The sequence below is a fragment of the Urocitellus parryii genome, chromosome 5, assembly GCF_045843805.1.
Source record: "Urocitellus parryii isolate mUroPar1 chromosome 5, mUroPar1.hap1, whole genome shotgun sequence".
Taxonomy (NCBI): domain Eukaryota; kingdom Metazoa; phylum Chordata; class Mammalia; order Rodentia; family Sciuridae; genus Urocitellus; species Urocitellus parryii.
Window position 1 is genome coordinate 11,020,864 of NC_135535.1, and position 20,589 is coordinate 11,041,452.

Consider the following 20,589-nt stretch of genomic DNA (forward strand, 5'->3'; position numbering starts at 1 on the left):
GGTGGGAGGGGAGGAGGAAGGAGAAGCCAGCTTTGAAGGCAGGGCAGCTGGAGCCACCCAGGCTCTCACTGACTCCAGGAGTCCTGTGCCCGTGACCTGCGGAGGCAGCTGACACCTTGGTCGTGGAGCTAAACACACAGTCTGGCCCAGGCAGGACAGGGACAATTCACAAGAGCTGCAGGAGCTGGGACCTGCCGTGGGGGCGTCGTGGATAAGCCTGCCTATCATCGTAAGGGCTGTTCTTTTGTGGTGGATTCGACTTTATCTGCCTGCTTTCCTGATCTTCTCTTTGACTTTGGTCATCTGTAGTTTCATGATCTGGAGGAGCATCTCTTATCCTACACTAAGGGCAAGTTGGCTGCTGCTTCACAGCCTCCAAACCTCCCATAAAACGTCCCTCTGGCCCACGCTAATCTGGGTCAAGGCAGGGAAGGAAATATAATCCAGTCTCAGCTTAGTCCACACAATACAGTGTGCTTACCTTTGTTTTGATTATCATTTTTCTTGTGTCTCAGAGCATCCCTCTAGGACCGTTTTCCTTCCTGAAGGTGTACTTTAAATGTACTCTTTGGGTTGGGGGAAGTGGCTCAGTGGTAGAGCACTCGAGGCCTGGGTTCAATCCCTCCCACCACCACCAAAGATACTGAATAAATAAAAATTAAAAACAATTTAAACATCAAGATTTTTAAACTTGGGTCTCTTGGTGGCAAATTCTCAGTCTTTGTATGTGTCTTTATTTCACTCCCATTGTTGAAAGATAGTGTTTCTGGGTATAAATTCTAGATTAAAAGGTTTTTTTCTCAAAAAATTGAAGATATAATTATCTCAACTTTGCCTTCCATCATTTCTGTTGAGAATTTTGCTTATTATCCTAATTACTCTTGTTTTATAGTGCCCTGAACTTTCATGTTTGACTTTGGTGTTCTTCAGCTGGTTATGGATCAGCTCTTATTTATCTGCATATCTACAGATTTGAGTTTGTCTTTAGTTTTGAAAAGTCACATCTGAAAAATCACCTCCCATTATTCTCTACATTTTCTTTTTCTTAGATTTGGCTTTTTAATTTCTTTTGTGTATGTGTGATGCTGGGCATCAAACCCAGGGTCCTAAGCATGCTGGGCACATGCTCTATCATTTAACTATCCCCAGCTTTATAAAAATTTTATTGTGTGACAGGTTCTCTTGAAGTTTCCCAGCCTGGCCTTAAACTTGTGGTCTTCCTGCCTTGGCTTGCTGAGTAGCTGGGGTTATAGATACTGCTCCCACTAAGATTTGATTAAAAAAAAAAACTATCTCTTATTGTTTTATCTCTTTAGTTCATTTTCATATTCTCCAACTCCTTATCTTTAGATATTATATTCTGGGTAGTTTCTTTAGTTTTATCTTCCAGTTTACTAGTGTAATATCCTATCTAACCAATCAACTGCATTTTGTGTTTCAACAGATGTACACACACACACACATGCACCCACACATCTGTGTGTATGTATACCCGCGCGTATGCGTGTGTTCTTGTTTGGGGTTGCCATAACAAAATATGTGAGGCTGGATACTTTATAAGTAAATAAATTTGAGTCACAGTTCTAGTGGCTGGAAGATCCAAACAGCTTGGTGTTGGCATCCTGGGGAGACCCCCATGCCCCACCACCTTGGCTGTGTCCTGATACGGTAGAGAAGCAGAAAGGAGAACAGACACATGTGTGTCGGGGCAGCCTTGCCTTTTAACAACCTCTCTCCTAAGAACTGACTCTTGGAGACCCACCCCCATCTGCAAGACCTGCCTTAATCCATCAGGAGGTTGGAGACCCCAGGGCCTAATTACCTTCCACTGGACCCCATCCCAATACTAACAAACTGGGGACCAAGCTTCCAACACGGAACTCTGGGAGACAAACCATCTAAACTGTAGCAGAACATTTAAACTGTGCTTCTGCTGCTTAGGCCCCAGGTTGGGGCAGTTGAGTGGCAGCCTGACAATGATACATGTATCATGGCGGTGACTTCAGTGTCTTGGAGGACTGTCTGGAGCTATATTCTTAGCTCTCAGCAGTGGCTCCGGAACTTTCATACCAGATCGTCAGGACATAGTTCAGGGAGGTGCTGACTGAATTCCAATAAGATATAGAGACTTTATTTACTCAAGTACCTCCATCCCCTCCCCATCTTCTGTCATTCTTAGGCATATCACAACTATCCATGTAGCACAGCCCCCATAACATGCTGCAATAATTATTGCTTTACATAGTCTATGTCTTTTAAAGAATACAAGAGAAGAAAGGAGAGCACAGATTTATAAATATAAATACATATCGTGTATATATGGTCTTCCGATTTACTACTTTTAATGATGATTATTTCTTCCTATGGACTGAAGTGACAATAAGTGTCATTTCCTTACCCCATGGAAACTTGATTCTCACCCCTTTCTTTGTGTTGTTATTATCAAATATATTACATTTCTGGATGATATAGGTCCAACAGTACAATTTTATAGATGTTGTTATGTAATTTATTTTTAAATCAGTTAAGAAGGAAAAACAAATATGGAAATATACTTTATTGTTAACTACAAAATTATAGAACTGTATAACAGAACTCTTGGTGTACACACACATTTGTGAGTGTGTGTGTGTGTGTGTTTGAATTATTATCTTGGATCAATTCATTTCAGCTTGAAGAATGTCTTTTAATACTTTTTGTAAAGCAGGTCTGAATTCTTTCAGTTTTAACTAATCTTGAAATTTTAAAAATCTCACCTTGATTTTTGAAGGATAGTTTTGTTGCATATCTAAGACTTTTGGTTGCTTTTTCCTTCAGCATGTTGAATACACTATGCCATTGTCTTTTGGCCTCCATTGTTTCAGATAAGAAGTCAGTTATTCATCTTTATTGTGGTTCCTTTTTATGCAATGAGTCTTTTATTTTATTTTATTTTTCAAAATTTTCTCTTTCTAGTCGACTTCCTATATTTTGACAATGAGATGTCCAGGTGTGGCTCTCTTTGCCTGTGTAGCTGGATCTTTTTGAGCTCTTTGGGTGTCTAGATGGATGTTTTTCCTGACATTTGGGAAGTTTTCAACCATTGCCTCTTCCAATCTTATTTCTGTCTCTCTCTGTTCTGTTTGGTGTTGTCATTATACATATGTTGATTCACTTAATGGCGTCCTGCATTCTTCTGAGGCTTTGCTAATATTCTCCATGCCTTTTTTTCTTAAGATTGCATAATCTCTATTGATCAATCTCTCAGTGTGATTATTTCTTCTTTAACCAACTCAAATTTAGAGCTGAGAATCTAGTGGGGTTTTCATTTCAATAATTAAACTTTTTAATTCTAGAATTTCAATTTGTTTTTTTTAATCAAAATAATTTCTGTCTTCATATTGATATTCTATACTTGCTGAGTCATTGTTACTATACCTTATTTTAATTATTTAAACATGGTTTATTTGGTACTTGAAACATGCTTATAACACCTGCTTTGAGGTCCTTGTTTGCAACATCTGGACCACCCTCAAAGGCAGTTTCTGTTGCCGGCTTCTTCCCACCCCTCTATAAATGGTTCATACTCTCCTCTTTTTTGTAACTTTCTTAATATTTTGTTGAGAACCAAGCATTTTAGATGATAAATTGCAGCAAATTTAGATAATAATTCTTCCGCCTCCCTCTAAGACTCAATGTTGGCATTACTGTTTGGTCAATTGTTCATTTGTTTCATGTCTTGGCTGAACTAATTTCATAGTCTATGTTTATCTATTTAGTGACTTGGATGAACTAATTTTTGAAGTCTATTTTCACCCACAGTGTGCAGCCTCTGATGTCCCTGTTCAGAATTTTCCTCCTTGGTTTTTGTTGGGGTTTTTTTTTTTATTACTTATGTTCCTAGGTGTTGGCTTGGATTTAAATAAGTCACTTATTAGTGAAAAGTTGTCTTAAACCCCTTGGCTAGTTAGAGTTTACCTTTCACTTTGGACTGTGTGTTTGGGTTGGAGACTGCTTTCACATAGCACAGGGTGCTTATAATGTTGCGCCATGTGTGATCAGGAGTCTGGATCTCAGAGCTCCTTTCTCCAGCCACTCTGGAGAGCAAGCAGCCTTGGGCATGCCCTACTCACAGTCTTCCTGACCAATAGGAAATGAGTATGATTCCTAAGAATCTCTTTGCAAAGAGATTCTTAGGAATCATACTCATTGTTTGGTCAGAGTTCATGTTTAAGCCCACGAGCAGTCAGCCTGGTGTGTTTTGCTGATGGAAGTATGTGGGGTTTGCAGAATTATTTTCAAGTCTGCCAGGGCTTTCCACTCTGATCTCTCCCAGCGGGTGCCACCCATGGACACAGTCTCCTTCCACCCCCAAAGATGACTGTGATCCTAGAAAAGCTATTCTTGCCTGTGTCTTTCCCTGGATCCTCATTCTGTTTCTGGCCTTCACGTTTCATTTGTTGTGATCAGCATCTCTTAATTGCTGCCCATCAGGATTCCCATTGTTGCTGACAACTTCTCCAGTCTCCTTTCCAAATAAACTCAGTTCCCTCAGGTAAAGCTATGGAATTCTCCACCCTTAAAGTCTTTTTCTCTCTGTGGTCAAAGTTTCTGCAGAGCTACACTAGATCTGGGGTGGGAAGGTCAGCTCGCTTCTCCTGGAACAAGATCCTCTTTCCAGTGGGCACTAAAGTGAGGGATGGTGTCCCTTGATCTTCTCAGGTTGCCCCTCTTGGCAGGGACCTCCGTCCCATAAGAGAGTTATAGAGTCCCGTATTCCTTGTCTGGCTTCTCTGTGCCCTTCTAGCAGAAGCTGGGCAGACAGAGTGAGTGTTGTGGGTTAATTAATATGTTCAAATAAAAAATGGCTTGCTGGAGTCCTAACCCCTGGTACCCTGGAGTTACCTTATTTGGAATAGGGTCTTGACAGAGGCAATCAAGTTGAAATGAGGTCATTAGAAAGGGCCCTCATTCAATATGACTGGTGTCCTTCTAAAAAGGGGGAAGGAGAACCCAGAGACAGATGCACACAGAGGAAAGTCGGAGTGAAGACACACGGGGAGAGACCCACGTGGGGACAGAATGGTACAGGCACCAGCTGAGGAATGACCAAGGCGGCCGGCAGACCGTCGATGCTAGGATGAGCTGAGGAAGGATCTCCCTGCAGGTTCCACGGAGAAAGGAGGCTATGGACGCTTGGATCTTGGACTTCTACCTTCCAGAACCGTAAGGCCATAGATTTCTGTTCGGGTGTCCATTCCACGGTGCTGTGTCATGGCGGCCCCAGGGAACCCCCTCCTCTTAGCCGTGATTGCCTGGACCCAAACCCCTGCCATCCAGGGCTGTGGGGACAGGAGACACAGGCGGCCTGCCTCTTCTGGGGTGCAGCTAGAGGAGACGAGGGGAGACGGAGCCCTACCTCCTTGGCTGCACCCATGCAGGGAAAAACCTCGGGAGTGGAGCTTCCGTCTCCTAAGGCTGGGGTTGGGGACAGGAGCACCGTGTGGCCCCAATACCACAGACTCCACTGCTGTCCCTGAGACTGAAGGATCCGCCACACCTCGTCCTCCCCTTGCTCTATGCCCTGGGAGACTTTAAATGGTTTTCAAATCTGCTAAATGGCATTTTGCTGGGGAGGGGGTCCCCCGTGCTCCTCACTGGTGTTCTGGAAACGACTTTTGCTGAACCGTTGGTGGATTTGGATGCAAGGAGCTTCAGCTCGGAGAAGACCCCATCACTCGGCCTTCCCCTCCTCCCTGAGGACCAGAGTCCTCCCTCGCCTCTACCCCCACCCTTCACTGCAGTGGAGACAACGGGCACCAAGACCCTCCCCTCTGCAGGACAGCAGCGGGAAGAGGGCAGAGAGAAGTCCTGACCCTCGGCACACGGTGGAAGATGGGCACTGGTGGGACCCAAGGGCACGAGGAAGCAGGGGGCCAATCCCAGGAAATGGAGAAGAGTGGTGGGGGCAAAGGGGAGTCAGGGAGCAGGACTGGGGTGTCACTCGGGTTTCTCCACACAAGGACAGGGTGAGGGAGTGGGGGGCCGGAGAGGAGGCTGGAGCCAGGCCCCTGCCAGGTGTAAACGGCACACAGCTGGTGCTCACTTAACAGTCTTACTCCCTCTTTCTCTTCTCCAAAGCACACCCTTTCCCCACACCTGGCCTTTAAAGGTTTATTGGATTCAGATGTAAGTGTAGGATGAGCACCGGCCAACCCCACTGGTCCACCAGCCTCGGAACCGGGATGTCCGAGACGTGCTCTGGGTCTTTCCCAAGGGCCCTCATCTCCTCCCAGGGGAAGGCAGAGGCGCCAGGCCCCCTCCGCTCGCCCCAGGCCGCCACGGGCTCAGGGCGCTGTGCTGTAGACGCCGTAGTTGTCCTTCTGGGTGATGTGCAGCTTCCAGGGGAAGAGGCGCTTCTGGGAGGGGAGGCCCTGGGCCTGCTTCACCATGAGCCGCACGTCCTCGTCCGACAGCAGCCTGACCAGGTCCCCCTCGGCGTCCTGGTAGTTCAGGGCGATGTCCTCCCTCTGGAACTCCCGCCTGCGGGGGACAGGTCAGGGCTCATCTGGGGCCTTGGGCGTGAGCAGAGAGGCAGCCCGGATCTGAGAGCCCGAGGAGGTCAGCTCCATGCAGGTCTCACCTCCAGGCGCCCATTGTGCAGACGGGGAAACCGAGGCTTAAAGGGGAGGAGGGTTTTCACGTGACTTTAGTGGACTGGGCTGAAGTGTCTTGCAAGCAATGCTATGAACTGTCCTAAGAACTGTCACAAACAAGAAGAAGCAAGGCTTCGGTGGGCACAGAGCCGAGCAGAGAGAGTCCCAGAAAGAGACGTGCGTGGAGCTGAGGACGGGACCTGTCCTGTGCAGGCAGCAGGCGGGTGGCTTTCTCCCACCCGCTGGCGGGGCGAAGATCATCGACTCTCCTGGGTAACCTGGCCCACTGGGCCTGAAGTCTGACTTGTGAACCCTGATCCCATCAACCCCTCACGAGACAGTGAGCAGACAGGCCACCAGATGTGCCAACAAAGGTGGTCGTCACAACGGGGTGTGTAAAGTCACAGAGGGGCGGTGACCTAAGTGGCCGATCAAAAGGCATCCACAGAACGAATGCCTTGATCATGGTGCCCGGTGTGTGTGAGTGTGTGTGTGTGAGTGTGTGTGTGTGAGTGTGTGTGAGAGTGTGTGTGTGTGTGTGTGAGTGTGCGTGTGTGCGTGTGTGTATGTGTGTGCATGTGTGTGCGTGCGTGTGTGTGCATGTGTGAGTGTGTGCGTGTGTGTGTGCGTGTGTGTGTGTGTGTGAGAGAGTGTGTGCATGGAATAGTGAGAGGAGTTAAAAGATCACGTGGTCCGTTCCCGGGGCCTTTCTGACCTTAGGGTCTCCACATTTCTAACGGGTCGGTCTCACTTTCATGGTAAGGAGCATCACCACGCTCTTACGGTCCCATGAAATGACCACGGCCACCACCTGGGTCTTGGAAGGCAGTGAGCTCCCTGGCGGTGGAGGGCCCAAGTTCAAGGCGTTGCGTTAGAGAGCCCAGTTCTAGTTGTACCTCTGGAGTCACACACTGTGACCGCAGCCCAGGCCCTTTGCCCCTCTGCAGCTCCCTCCTGGGCTCCTGTCACATGGAGAGGGGACACCCAGGCTGCGGGGTTCGGGAGAAGGCGACCTGGAAGCAGGACACCCACCACCCCTCGGGAGGTGTGTCCCCCCTCTTTCTCATCTCCAGGCGGACTCCCCCTGCCCGCCCGCCCTCACCTCATGAGCTCCAGCAGGTCTTTGAACAGTGGAGTGCTGTTGAGGTCCTCCTCCACGGCAATGTCCCTAAGAGCAACAGGAGGTGGGGGACATCAGGCTGGAAGGCGGCACCAGGGTGGGCTGGGCACGAGGCTGGACCTCCACGTCTGACAGCTGCACTGTGGCTGCTCCCAGAGGGAGGGGGAGCCACCGCGGGCTTTGGAGGTGGTGACGGGTGGGCCGGCCCCTCCCCGCGGCCACGCACTTGATGGTGCTGATGGTGTCCTCGTAGTAGAAGCAGCGCAGCCAGTTGGTGGGGTCGTCCTCCTCGGGGAAGTCCTTGAGGATCTTCACAAAGGAGGTCGGGAAGATGCCCGTGGCCCCCTGGGACGTGCCCTGGGGAGGAAGGAAGGGGCTGCCTGGGTGGGAAAGAAGGGGCAGCGGGGCCACGCCTCAGCGCCCCGGGCCCCTGATGTGACAGGAGAAAGCAGAGGAGGTCTGGGTCCCCTGTAGAGGGCGGAATGTCCCCAAAGGCCCAAGGATAAGGGCCTGGTGCCCAGGACGGTGCTGTTGGGAGGTGGTGGACCTTTAAGGGGCGGGGCCTGGGGGAGGTCCTTAGATCATGGGGGGGTGACCTTAAAGGGAACAGTGGGACCCTCGCCCCTTCCTCCTGCTGTTTTTCCAGGTGGCTCCCAGCCACGAGGTGAGGGGTTGTGCTTGGTCCCAGGTCCCATGTTCCTACTGCGACGCACCCCGAGGCCAGCTGATCATGGGCTGGGAGCTCAAAAAACGTGCGCCCCAACAAAGCTTGTCCCTTTTACAAGTAACAGAAGCCGACAGAGAGGGAGGTGAGGACGCTCCCCACTGTCCAGCCGGGACTCCGCTGGGCTTTGGAATTCAGGTCAAGGCCTGAACTTTCTGGAAAGAGTTTCCACCTCATTCATTCATTCAAAAAAGACTCCCAGAGCCCCAGCTGTGTGTAGGTAACCCTCTGTGCCCTCACGGAGAGCCCATGACCTGGAGGGTGGCAGGGGACATTGGACAAGCAGGTGAACCGTACAGTGACAGATGGTGGCAGGTGTCAAGGAAGAAATTCAGAGGGAAGGGAGAGAACAAGGGGTGTGGGGGGGCAGTCGGGGATCCCTGAGACACCCTGAGTCCCAGGACCTGGTCCGGCTGGTGTTTTGTGCACTTTGTCCCTCGACCTTCAGGACAAGCTGACAGGAGACACCTTCCTTCTGTACAAACATGTAAATGAGGGTCAAAGAGACACCCTTCCTGCTGCCCTGCCCCTCCTGCAATCTGAGGCCACGGCTGACCGGGCTCCTGACACACAGGGCTTTCTAGAAAAGAGCAGGAAGGGAGAAGACTTCCTCTTTCTTCAGAGAGACCCGAGCTGCCCCTGGGGCAGCCGCGAGGTGGGAGGAGCCTCAGCTGGGGTAAAGGGAGACTGCCGCGTCCCCTAGATGGTCACCACGTGCTGCTCTGCAGTGTCTGGACACCAGGCTGCTTCCTCCATGGTGCCAGGGGCCCTGGGGCTGGCCCCGCCTCAGCCTGTCCCAGAAATACCACGTCCGAGGCCAGCGCCTCTCAACCCCGAGTGACTCTGTCCCCAGGAGAAGATGTGGACCGGGGGTGGGTGATGGGCATCTGGTCGGGAAGCCAGGGGTGCACCAGGGACAGCTCCTATGAGGCCCAGGGCCAGCGGGGCCCTGCTGAGGAAGCCTCCAAGACCAAGACGCCGAGGTCAGTACCCCTCACCTGCCCAGGGCCACCCGCTCCTTCACCCGGAACCAGCGGCAGGTTTAGGGGCTCCAGAATGTTCTGCTCCCAGCACGCACCTGCCTCCCAGGTGAGTTCTCACAGCCCCAAACCTCCAGACCTCAGATGGCATCTCTTCCCTGAGACTCTGGGCACCTTCCTCCAGCCCTTCCTCTGCCCAGCACAGCTCCGTGACTTCAGCTCCATCCTGACCTCCAACCTGACCTCCATCCTCACCTCCTAGCCTCCATCTTCCTTCCATCCTCACCTCCAGCCTCACCTCTATCCTAGCCTCCATCCTCACCTCCATCATCACCCACATCCCAGCCTTCAACCTCACCCCCATCCCAGCCTCCATCTTCACCTCCATCTTCCTTCCATCCTCACCTCCAGCCTCACCTCTATCCTAGCCTCCATCCTCACCTCCATCATCACCCACATCCCAGCCTTCAACCTCACCCCCATCCCAGCCTCCATCTTCCTTCCATCCTCACCTCCAGCCTCACCTTCAGCCTCATCTCCATCCTAGCCTCCATCCTCCCCTCCATCGTCACCCCCATCCTAACCCCCAACCTCACCCCCATCCCAGCCTCCAGCCTCACCTCCATCATCACCCCCATCCCAGCCTCCAGCCTCACCTCCAGCCAGTCTTTGTTGACCCTACTGAGGAGGAAGATCACGTCTCCGGCTTTGAAGCTCAGCTCCAGTTTGCTGTTCCCAGTGAAGTCAAACAGGGCCTGTGGAGAGCACGGGGGACACAGTCACTGAGCCCCTCCTGAAGTGCCTCGCGGGCTTGGGCCTCCTGTTTTACAGATGAGGAGACTGAGGCTCAGGGAGGAGGCTGAGGCACGGTGGGCTGGTGGAGGAGCTGGGATGGGAGCCCAGGTCTCCCCGAGTCCAGGACGGCGCTCCCCCAGAGCTGGTGGGATGCACAGGGCGGGGAGGGCCGACTCTCCAGACCAGCCTGGCTCCGGCCCCCAGGCCTCCCCCCCCCCAGCTGCCCTCCCCCACAGGGTTTGGAAATGCCACTCGGGGGCCACGAGCGCCTGGAGCACAGGACCTGGTCTGAGTCATCTCTGAGGCTTCGGTCCCCAGCAGGGCACCAGCTCTGGAATGGAGATGGAGGGAGGCCCCCTCCCCTGCCTGGTCTTGCCGGTCAGTTCCCGGGTGTCCGAGGCTGAGCCGCGGCCCCTCACTTCCTGCAGAGCCCCTCACCTCCCAGACCCACAGGCTGACGGGGCGCGGCAGGGTACCTCTGCGCGTGGAGCCTCCAGGCGGTCCACGCCGGGGCCCTTGGGGGACACGCTCTTGCTGTGGAGAGAGGGGGGCGTCAGCCTCCCTCCTGGTTCCCTCAGGCCCAGCCCCCCCCTGTGCTGGGGGCTCCTGCGAGGGTCGGGCGGCCGGAGGGCCAGGGCCATGTGCAGCACCCAGGCCAGCCACCTTCCTCCTCGCCACGCTGGGGCCTTCCCCGTGGCCCAGGAAGCAGGGCCCAGGAGGGCGGGAGGGGTGGACGCCCAGCGCTCAGGGCCTTCAACCAGCCCTCCCCTGTGTCCCCAGGGAGGGTCCCCGCAGAGGAAGCCAGGTGACCGCCCTGCTCCAGGGCCCACTGCTGGGCCGCAGCTGGAACTGAGGTCACCCAGCCTGGTGCACGGGGAGAGGTCACTTGCCGACGCGGGCTGGAGGGGACACTGGAGGCAGGGCGGGCCTCTGACGCTGGGGCCTGAGTCCCCCCACCCCCGCTTGGCCTTGGAAGCCCCCCACTATTCAGCTGCTTTGGATTTGGGGGTTATTTTCTGCCCATGAAGCCAGGAAGGGAGGGACGGGCTCTTTGAATCAGGAGCCTCAGCGTCCACTGCTGGCCGGCGGGGGACTCCGGCCACCAGGGACACTCGGGAGGGAGTGTCTGCGTGGAGTGGCCCTCCACTGCCTCTCCTCTCCCCCTGCCCTCGGGCACCCAGGACCCGAGCCACCTCCCGTGGGTGCTGGGGCACTGGATCTTCCTGGGGCCACCTCCCAGCCCCCAGGTCCTCGCCTGTCCCCCAGCCCTGAGCGTGGCCTCAGGGCAGAGCTGAGCTCCTCCTTCTCTCTCCTCCCAGGGAGAAGACGCTTTCCCAGCGGGGACTCTGGTCCAGTCCTAGCCACTTACACTTTGCGGGTGCGCGGGCGGAGCCGCCGGAGCGCCTGGGGCACTTGCTCCGAGTCGTAGGTGGACTGGTAGAAGAAGATCCTGACGTCCGGGTCCATCAGCACCCAGACGGGCAGGCTGAGGAGTTTCTGCAGGGTGAGGGGCAGGACAGGGTGGACGGTCAGCAGAAAGTCCTGCGGGTCCCAGCTCTGCTGCTCCACCCTGTCCCCCGACCTCAGCTGCCTCTCCACTCAGGCTTCCCAGGCTTGATGATCGAAGCCAGCCGCTCAGAGTTCTTTCAAAGCCAGCAGGCTGAAGGTGACATGTCACGGGCTTTGCTTCTGGGGACCACTGGCTTGAGACCAGTTCATCTGGAAATAGCTACAGGCCTCCAGAAACAGCAGCAACAGTGACAACAGGTGACAGTGCCGGGCACTGAGCTGAGTGAGTACCAGTGGGACCCTCTCGCAATAAGCTGTGAGTTAGGATCAGAGAGGGAAAGGACTCGCCTCAGGGCCACACAGCCTAGCAAGTGACAGAGCTGGGGCACTCAGGGTCACAGCTGCTAAAGCTCACCCCTGAGCTCAAGTTGAGGCAAGATGGGCGTGTTCCCCCAGTAACTCCAGTTAACAGCAGTTGGGCAGAAGTGACAGTGAATGGGGCTTTTCTAAGAGCTGTTTAACCATGGAACAAGCAGCCTGGGCCAGGCAGGGCGACAGCCAGCTCCTGTCCCTGAGGGTGTGCCACCTCCGGATGCTGTTGACACGGCGAAGCTTCCTGCACTGAGGACCCAGGGTTCCAGGAGCCCAACGGGACACACACAGGCAGAGAGAGGCTCCCCTGGGCCTCTGGTGGCTAAGACGGGCCCTGGGGTTCAGAGCATCCCCCCAGCTGCCCTCCGCCAGGCCAGACTGCCCGTTTGTAGGTAAGAAAACCAAGGCCTCTCTGGGGACGATGGCCGGCTGGCCCAAGTCACCCAACCGGTCAGCGTCAGAGCCGAGACCAAAGGCTCCGAGTTCAGTGCTTTGGGCTGTGAGGTCCCCCGGGCTGTGAGCAGGACGACTTCCCTCTAGCTTCCCCAGGCTGCGGTGGAGCGAGGCTGGCACGTCCCTGGTGACGAGGTGTCACCACCTCCTGGGGAGCACGCTCTTAGGAAGCTCCTCCCGTGTCCCACCTCATGGGGAGGCGCCGGTCTGCGGGTGGGAGACTCGGCAAGGCCACCAGCCAAGACCAGTGAGAAGAGCCGAAATGCGGCCCGTGCTCAGGGAGGGGACGTGCCACCCCCGGGACCTTCTCTAGTTGGCACAAGTTTGCCGTCTGGGTGGGACAGCCTGGTCGCCATCCCCCCGTGACGCAGGCCTATGTGTGTGGCTCCTGTGGCCACCGTCCACCTGCTGGCCTTCCCAGGGCCCCTCAGGAGCAGGCCTGACCCATCCACACGGACCCGACACCAGGCGTGGACGTGGCCTGGGGGCCTGGGCGCTGCGCAGAGGTCTGCCTGTTCACACTGCAGCGCCCCAGGAGCTCCCTGCTTCTCTCCCCAGGCCAGGCCTGTGGGGACCTCAGGAGGGGGCCTGTTCCCAGAGCCACTCCCGGGGAGCACCCGTGCCCAACCCCCAGTGCCTCCCGAGCAGAGGTGGCGCGGCCCGCGGTACCTTCATGTAGGCGTTGAGGGCGGGTATGCGCATCTCGGCGATCTCCTGCTTGACCCCCATGTAGACCTTCACTGAGGAGGAGAGGTGTCCCGGAGCTGGCAGTGGTGCTGCCCCCCCAGGCCACGGCGCCAGGAGCCACGGGGCCTGTACTCGGCCATTTCCCCGTCACCCAAGACAGCGGTCCCCCACCCTGGACGCATGGTCAGGCCCCGAGCAGCTGTCACACATCTCGTTATGATCGACTCCCTCCAGAAAGAGGCACTGGGATTTCTGGGGTGGCACTTCTCCGGCATTAGATTCTCTAGACCTCACAAGCTGCCACCTTCCAAGGTGCCACCAAGGTTAAACTGTGGGTCCTAAGTCACGTGCCATGAGCGAATCAGTGCTCAAAAGCAAGAGCGCTCTGGGGGCAGGGCCAACAGGTGACGGGCAGCCAGGAGACAGACGTCCTCTCCAGGAGCCAGCACCCAGACAGCCCGCCAGGAGGCAGGTGTGGCACCTGCCTGGCCCCCAGAGGCAGGAGTGTGACAGGCGAAGTTCAGAGAGGTGGTCGCGGCCAGGGAGGCTGGCAGCCCCTCTGTGCCAGGAGGGAGCTCACAGGCTAAACCCTGGTTCCCACATCAGACTGCCAGGGGACCCCGAGGGCGCCGCCCGGGGCTGGGCCTGGCTAGGCAGGCAGCACCCTGGGAGCGGCCAGCCTACCTGGGAGCGTGGGCAGGCTGCAGGTGAACCGACTGGTCTTGCTCTCTGGCCCGAACCGCTCCTCCAGCTTGCTCTGCAAGGCATAGAACTGGCGGTAGCGGCGGTAGATAAGGTACTTGGATCCCCCTTTTGTCTTCACCTCGATGACAAAAACCTAAGGAGGACAGAGGCCCCGGAGGGCATCGAGGTCAGGAAAAGAAGCCAAAAGACAGAGGGTGGAGGCTCAGAGGGTGGAGGCTCAGAGGGTGGAGGCTCAGAGGTCCTGGAGAGGCAGCAGTTTCTCTGAGCCTCAGTGCCACATTGGTGCTGGATAGTTCTTCACTGGGCTGTCCCCTGGGCTGCAGCAACCCAGGACTCTACCCACTAGATGCCAGTAGCAAGCAGCCCTGCCCAAAAAGAGGTAAGAGACCAAAGGTCTCGGGGTATGGCCAAATGTCCCCGAGGGGTAAAATGGGTCCTGTTGAGAATCACTGAGGTAGAAGCTGAGGGATGAAAGTGGAGGTCCAGAGGTCAGAGGGCAAAGGTTCAGAGGTCAGAGGGCGAAGGACCAGGGCGGGCTCTTACAAAGTGGCTGGTGAAGCCCCTCTTCTCCTCGATGTCGGCGATGTTGGCTGAGATGGCCACGTCGTCCGGAAGCTGCTCAAAGTCACTGAGGAGGCAGAGGGGAGGGTGCGATCATCACCCTGAGGTGCCCCAGGCCCACGGGGCGCGAGGCAGGGTGTACCCTGCGCTCCCCCGCCAGCACCCCTGCCCGTGCCTGGCTGTCACTGCACTGGGCACAGAGTGCAAGGGAGCTGGGGGGGACCAGGTGTCACCAGCCGGACGCCGTCTCCCAGGTGGCTCTACAGTGAGCTCAGCAAGGGTCAGGCCTCCTCCGTGCCCGGCCCTGCTAGGCCTGGGTCCAGGCAAACAGCCCGGACAGAGGCCCCCAAAGACATCTGTTAAAGGCTTGGTCCCTCAGCTGGCCCGACTGGGTGCTGTGGACCTGGGATGAGGCCCAGGGGCCATCCTGGGACAGGAGGGTGGGACACGTGCTCCAAGGGGACTGCGGGGCCCTGCGCTCTGGCTCCGCTTGGTTCATGACATCAGTGGTTGGCTGTGCCACGGCTCCTGCTGCCATGTGCTGCCGTCACCAGGGCCCTGGGCAGTGGGGCCACAGCCTGGGAATAGGCCTCCGACTCGGGAGCCTTTTCGTTTTATAAGCTGAGCACCCGGGTATCTCCTGACAGTACCACGAAGCTGACAGATCCAGACTCCAGAGAGAAGGGCTGATCCTGCTGTGCTTGGGAAGTCCACAGAGAGGAGGTGGCCTCTGAGCCAGGTCTAGGCAGTCACACAGGAAGCCACCAAGTGAGCCGGGGAGGGTGTGCCCGGCAGTGGGACAGCATGTGCTAAGGCTCTGAGCCGGAGGAGGGGGCCGGGTCTGGTGCGGGCAGAACCTGGTGCCATCTGAGGCTGAAGAGTAGGGGGGTCCCCGTGTCGGGCAGGGAACTGCAGCAAGTTCCCGCGAGGAGGTGCAGGCCCCCGTGGAGAGGGTCAGAGGCAGTGTTAGGGGACACCGCGCCCCTGGGAGCTCCTCAAGGGACAACAGGGAGAGGATTCAGGCCTGAGCCAACAGCAGGGACAGAAGCAGGGGACACAAGGGACAGCACCTGGCAGATGCTGCTCGCATTCGCTGTGTCCCCTGCTCTTCCTGGCTCATCAGTGTCCCTTTGTTCAGAGTGGCCACGTGCCCATCCTCAAGGGCAGCAGGCTCCCTCCTGTCCCCGGCCCCCCTGCAGCTCAGAGCTGCCATGTGACCCGTCCCAGCCCATGAGAGCTGAGAGACGACCTAGTCCAGGAGCCTCTGGAGAGTGTTGGCTTTCCTGGTCTGGAGGGATGGACGAGGCTCTTTCCATGAAAGCAAGTGTGACATCTGGATCTGCAGCTGCCCCAGGGCATTTGTGAGGCAGAAGCATCTCTGAGCTGCGGATCCTGAGGTCACTGAGCTGAGGACCAGCTGTGGCTCCCTCTGGACTTCTTGTCGTCTGAGCAAACAAACCCCTGGTCATTGCTGAAGCCAGGTCAGTTCCTCTTTCCCTGCAGCCTAACGCACTCCCCAGCTGTGAGTTGTCCCTATTGTGACCAGCAGGGTGTGGGCACTGGGGGGGGAGGAAGACCAGTGACAAGAGTGACGCCTTCTGACCGGGAGCGGGAGGAGCAGGGTGCAGGGCTCAGCCAGGGGCAGGCTTGTTCTAGAGCCCCACGGGGGGGCCCGGTCAACACCCAGCAGGAGGCGGGGGCAGGGCTGGAGAACAGGGGGCTGGGGGGCTCGGCTTCAGTGGCAGAAGTAACAGCCTCCGTCACCTCCTATGTCACCTCCTATGTCTCCGAACCCCAGGGAAGAGCCATCAGTGAGCAGTGACCAGGAAAACGGCCCAGGAGAGGGGACAGACACTCAGCCGCTGAGTCCTGCCCTTTGTCAACAGACAGAAACGGAGAAGCCAAACCATGAAGCAGGGAGGCGCTGCCACGCCCAAGGCCCGCAGGTGTCCCCGACCGTCCCCAAGAGACCTGGTCCTCCCAGGGTGGGGGGCTGCTTCAGCACCCAGGAGCTGCCACCAAGAGTGACCGAGGTGCAGATGAACCCCCCAGCTCGCGCGCCTCTGGCTGCTGGTGACTGTCCCACTGGCCTCCGCCTTGCCCCGAGTCGACACCCCGGGGACACGCTGCCCCCCACTTCTCCCCAGGGCTGCTGCGAATTTCATCTGCAATAAGACAGAGGTGGGGCCGGAAGGAACTGGAAGGGCAGGTTGGGCAAGACTCCCTCCAGTCCACGTTTCCTGAGTGGGCACCGGGCACAGGGCCCTCCTCCAAGACAGTGTCACCTTTGGCAGACGAGGAAACTGATGCACAGAGAGGTTGATTAACCTGCCCAAAGAAGCCAGGATTTGAGCCCCAGCAGGCTGGCTCCCGCGTTTCCTCTCGATCCTTCAGGCCCTCCCAGCAGCTGGCTATGGGAACACAGATGACCCCATCCTCTCCCCAGCTGCAGTAATGACCCAGCAAACTCCATGCAGCCTTGACCCCAGGGCTGACACTGGCACAGCCACATTAAGACACAGTTCGTTGGACCTCCCAGCTTCCAAGGCAAAACGGGCTCTCGCAGGCTGAGGGTGGTCGGGAGGGCTTCACCAAGGAGCAGCGCCAGGGATCGCAAAGAGGAGCTGGCCAAGGGGCAGCAGGAAAGGCCTTTCAGGACAGGGAGATGGCACGTGCCAAGGCCCAGAGCCACACAAGGCCAGTAGAAGGAACTGGGGGGGAAGTGGGCGTGGCTGAGCCCAGAGCCTAGGCAGAAACGGCTGAGTGGCAGGTGCCACTCTCCAGGGCCTTCCCGCCTGACTTTCCCTGGGGATGGAGGGGGTGGAGAACAGGTCAGGCAGGCAGAGGCAGAGCAGAGGGGTCCAGGCTCAGGTCCAGGCCTGCAAAGATGAAGACCCAATTTCCCCAAGGCCATTGTCAGCGGGGACCTTGGGAAAGGGCCTCACACGTTCTGGCCTCTGGCACGTGCTATAAAACAGAGGTGCCCGAGGCTCTTGTGTCTTTGGATGGCCACACGGTCCATCTGTAAGGAGCCCAGGCTGGAGGTCCTCAGGAGGGAGGGCAGGGACTGTGCTCAGTGTGCAGACCGGCACCAGGCACTTAGTAGGTGCTCAACGCACAGCGGTGACCTCCGTCTGATTTAGCGAGTGCGCACACAGGTGGGTGACTGTGGCCAGGAGCCTGCTGCATGGGGACTGGGCACGGGAACCGGGAACCAAGTTGGAAGCCTCCCAGGAGTGGCCACTCCCTCGGTGACCCCCACCCAAGTCTGCGGGGCCGGGGGCCGGGGCTCAGTGTGCGGAGGCGCTATTCCTGAAAAGCCCACTTCGGGCCTGGACTGGGGAGGCCGGGAGCTGGCGGGGCCCAGGGTGGCCCCCTCGTCCATCTCTGACCTCAGAGTCTAGAGCCTCCCACTGGGTGAAGCTGTCCCCTGTGTGTCCTCTGCCCTGGCCTCAAGCAGAGCCACGCAGGACCCCTTTCAGGAGAGGCACTGCAGGAGCCGGAGGCCAGTGGCCCCCCGGGCCTGGCTACAGGGCCCCGTGACGTGGTGGGGGGCAGCCCGTCCCCCACTGAGGGTCGAGGGCACCTGTATCAGGGACAGAATGGGGACAGGCACACAGCCCCTGATGTCATCTCCTGAAGCCTGCGTCTCAAGAAGCAGGAAGTGGCCCGAGTCCCACCAGCTGCAGTTTCCGGAGGGTTCTAGTGTGCGTGTCGGCCCCCCCCCCAGAGCTTGTCAGGAAGAGGGGCCTGGCTGGGCAGACGGCTGGTGTCACCAGGCCCCAGCACCACCCTCAGTGACCACGGAAGGCCACTGTGATGGCCCCATCCCCGACAGCTCCTCCTGATGCCCCCCGTCCCCTACACGTCCCTCTGAGACCTGGACCTTGGAAGTTCCACCCCGGCTTCCCCCCAGCCCCAGCTCCACCACGGCCCCCTCCCCACCAGGCCCCAGTCTGGCCTTTCTCTGGGAATCCTTGGGGGTTCACACGAGCACCCTCTCCCCGATGTCACCTGCTGTCCCCTGCCCGGGGACCCCTCAGCCGGAAGCTCAGGCAAAGCCTTGAGCAGGTGCTGGCCGAGCGTGGCTCCGGGGCCTGGGACGCCTGCGCGCGGAGCCCCAGCCTTGCCCCTCGGCTCCCTGCAACCCTGAGGGAGTCCCCGTCCCCTGAGGCCTCAGTGCCCAGGGGTGCAACCTCAGCTTTAGACCAGAGACCCAGGAGGTTCCAGCTCAAACTTGCATTCACTGATCCCTCCGCAGCTGGCACCGAGCACTTAGTGCCAGGGTCGCCCCCATCCTAGGGTCCAGGAGCGGCCCAAACAGACCAGAATAAATAAATAAATAAATAGTCACGGAGTTTGCTTCCAACAGGAGCCCGCAATGACAACCATCAGTGACATGCCGCCAGTGTGAGCACCAGGCAGAAACAGGGCCAGAGGAGGCAGGGGCAGCTCCCGACGGCTGCCTGGAGGAGGCGGCAGGGGAGCTGAGCCCTGAATTGGGAGGCAGGACGGGGCTAGGACTCCATTTGAGCAGACGATGGGAAAGTCCTCGCTGGCCACCAGGCAGAGGGAAGAGCCCCAGACTAGAAGCCGCGACACTGGTGCCCCAGGCCGGTGGTCACACGACACGGTGCAGGTTCCTGGGTTGCAGGTCTGACTCAACCTGGCCTCTCACAGAGGAGGCTGGAGGGGACACCCCCACTCACCTCTCCGCCCGCAGCTGCTGGGCCAGGGCCATGGCGGTGGGTGCTCGGGGACAGGTGGAGCCCGTCCCTCGGCTGGTCCAGGCTGAGGGCCCTCCTCACTCCCTCCAGCTCCCCACCTCGGCTGCTGACCTGCCGTCCTGGGAGTCCCCAGGAGCCGCCTCCGGGAGGCCCCACCCCGCTGCCCTGGACCCTGGTGGCGGCTCCTCCTCTGGCCTCACTTCCTGTTCCCCACTCCCAGCTGCACAGCGATTGGGGAAGTCCCCTCCTCGGCGCCAGGCCCGCAGGAGGCCACTGACTTCCTTGGTGCTGGTCGCTGGAGCCAGGCCTCGGCTGGGCATCAGAAAGCCCCGCTCTATCAGAGACGCAGTGCACCTGCTGGTCTAGCCCCAGGGGCCTGTGACCTGGCCATCACTTGTCACCCTCGGGTCCCTCAAATCTCACCTCACTCCCTCAAGGCCAGGCCTCTGTCCCACGTGTCCCCAGGCCCGGAAGGCGGGTTTCCGCCTGGCCAGTCAATCCTTAGGCTTTGCCCAAATGCCGCCTCCTCCAGGAAGCCTCCCTGGCTCCTCTGCAGGCCTCAGCCTTATGGGGTGGGAAGGGTGGTTTAGGCCCCTTCTTCCCCTTCCCCTGGCCCTGTCCTTCCCTCAGCCCGAGATCCGGTGCCCAGCCAATCCCCTGGGCAGAGCTGCCAGTCGCAGGGACTTCACATCACAAGCCTGAAGGTGCCCTCCCTGCTCAGCCTCTTCAACTGCTCTACCCTGTGCTCAGGAGAAAGGCCACACCTCCACCCTACTGGCCTCAGAACGCCCCAGCCTCCTCCCCCAGCCTCCGTCTCTGGAGTGCTCAGGAACTCTGCTCCCCAGGGTCCTGTGTCACTGTCACCTCTGCCGGGAAGCTCTCCTCCTGCCTCCTTGGGTCTCAGCTGGGAGGTCACCCTCTTCCTGAGGCCTCCCCTGACCCGTCACCCCCAGTCAGGCCCCTCTGTGTCGGCTCTCTCCCGTCCCTGCGCTCCTGCCGCAGATCACTGGAGACTCTAGGACTCCACGTCTGTGGGCGCGGGGGTGTGACGAGAGCCTTCCTGGCCAGCTCAGTGCAGGTGCCCGCAGGTGCCCGGCCAGCACAGGCAGGTGAACACGGAGCTTCCACAGCCCCCACACACCTGGCTGTTCGGTCTGCAGGGAGCCCAGGGTGGAGCCAGAGTCTCAGGAGAGGAGCTGCCCCGGGCCCAGCACTGTCCCAGGGAGGCCCAGCTCCCCCGCTCCAGCCAAGCCAGAGCCCTGGGCTCCTCCCGAGAGCAGCCGTCCTTCTGGGCTGGGTGACGAGGTTTGGGTACTTTAGA

At 57.8% G+C, this 20,589-nt stretch overlaps 1 protein-coding gene across 1 annotated transcript; it reads right to left on the reverse strand.

The window, feature by feature from the left end:
- Positions 1-6,203: 6,203 nt before the first annotated feature.
- Positions 6,204-19,408, reverse strand: Ncf4 (neutrophil cytosolic factor 4). Its single transcript, XM_026410185.2, has 10 exons — positions 19,251-19,408; positions 14,524-14,608; positions 13,960-14,113; positions 13,258-13,328; positions 11,624-11,751; positions 10,731-10,788; positions 10,116-10,214; positions 7,982-8,112; positions 7,738-7,803; positions 6,204-6,522 (listed from the first exon to the last, which is right to left on the reverse strand). Exons 1-10 carry the CDS (start codon positions 19,280-19,282, stop codon positions 6,327-6,329), a joined length of 1,020 nt encoding a protein of 339 aa, XP_026265970.2. The 5' UTR covers positions 19,283-19,408; the 3' UTR covers positions 6,204-6,326.
- Between the last annotated feature and the right edge of the window lie 1,181 nt (positions 19,409-20,589).

Coding starts and splice junctions, on each gene's coding strand:
- Ncf4 (XM_026410185.2), bottom strand. CDS start 19,282: ATGGCCCTGGCCCAGCAGCTGCGGGCGGAGAG. Junction 11,752..13,257: donor CCCTCAACGCCTACATGAAG/GTACCGCGGGCC, acceptor CTCACCCTGCAG/AAACTCCTCAGCCTGCCCGT. Junction 10,789..11,623: donor CGCCCGCGCACCCGCAAAGT/GTAAGTGGCTAG, acceptor CTCTCTCCACAG/CAAGAGCGTGTCCCCCAAGG.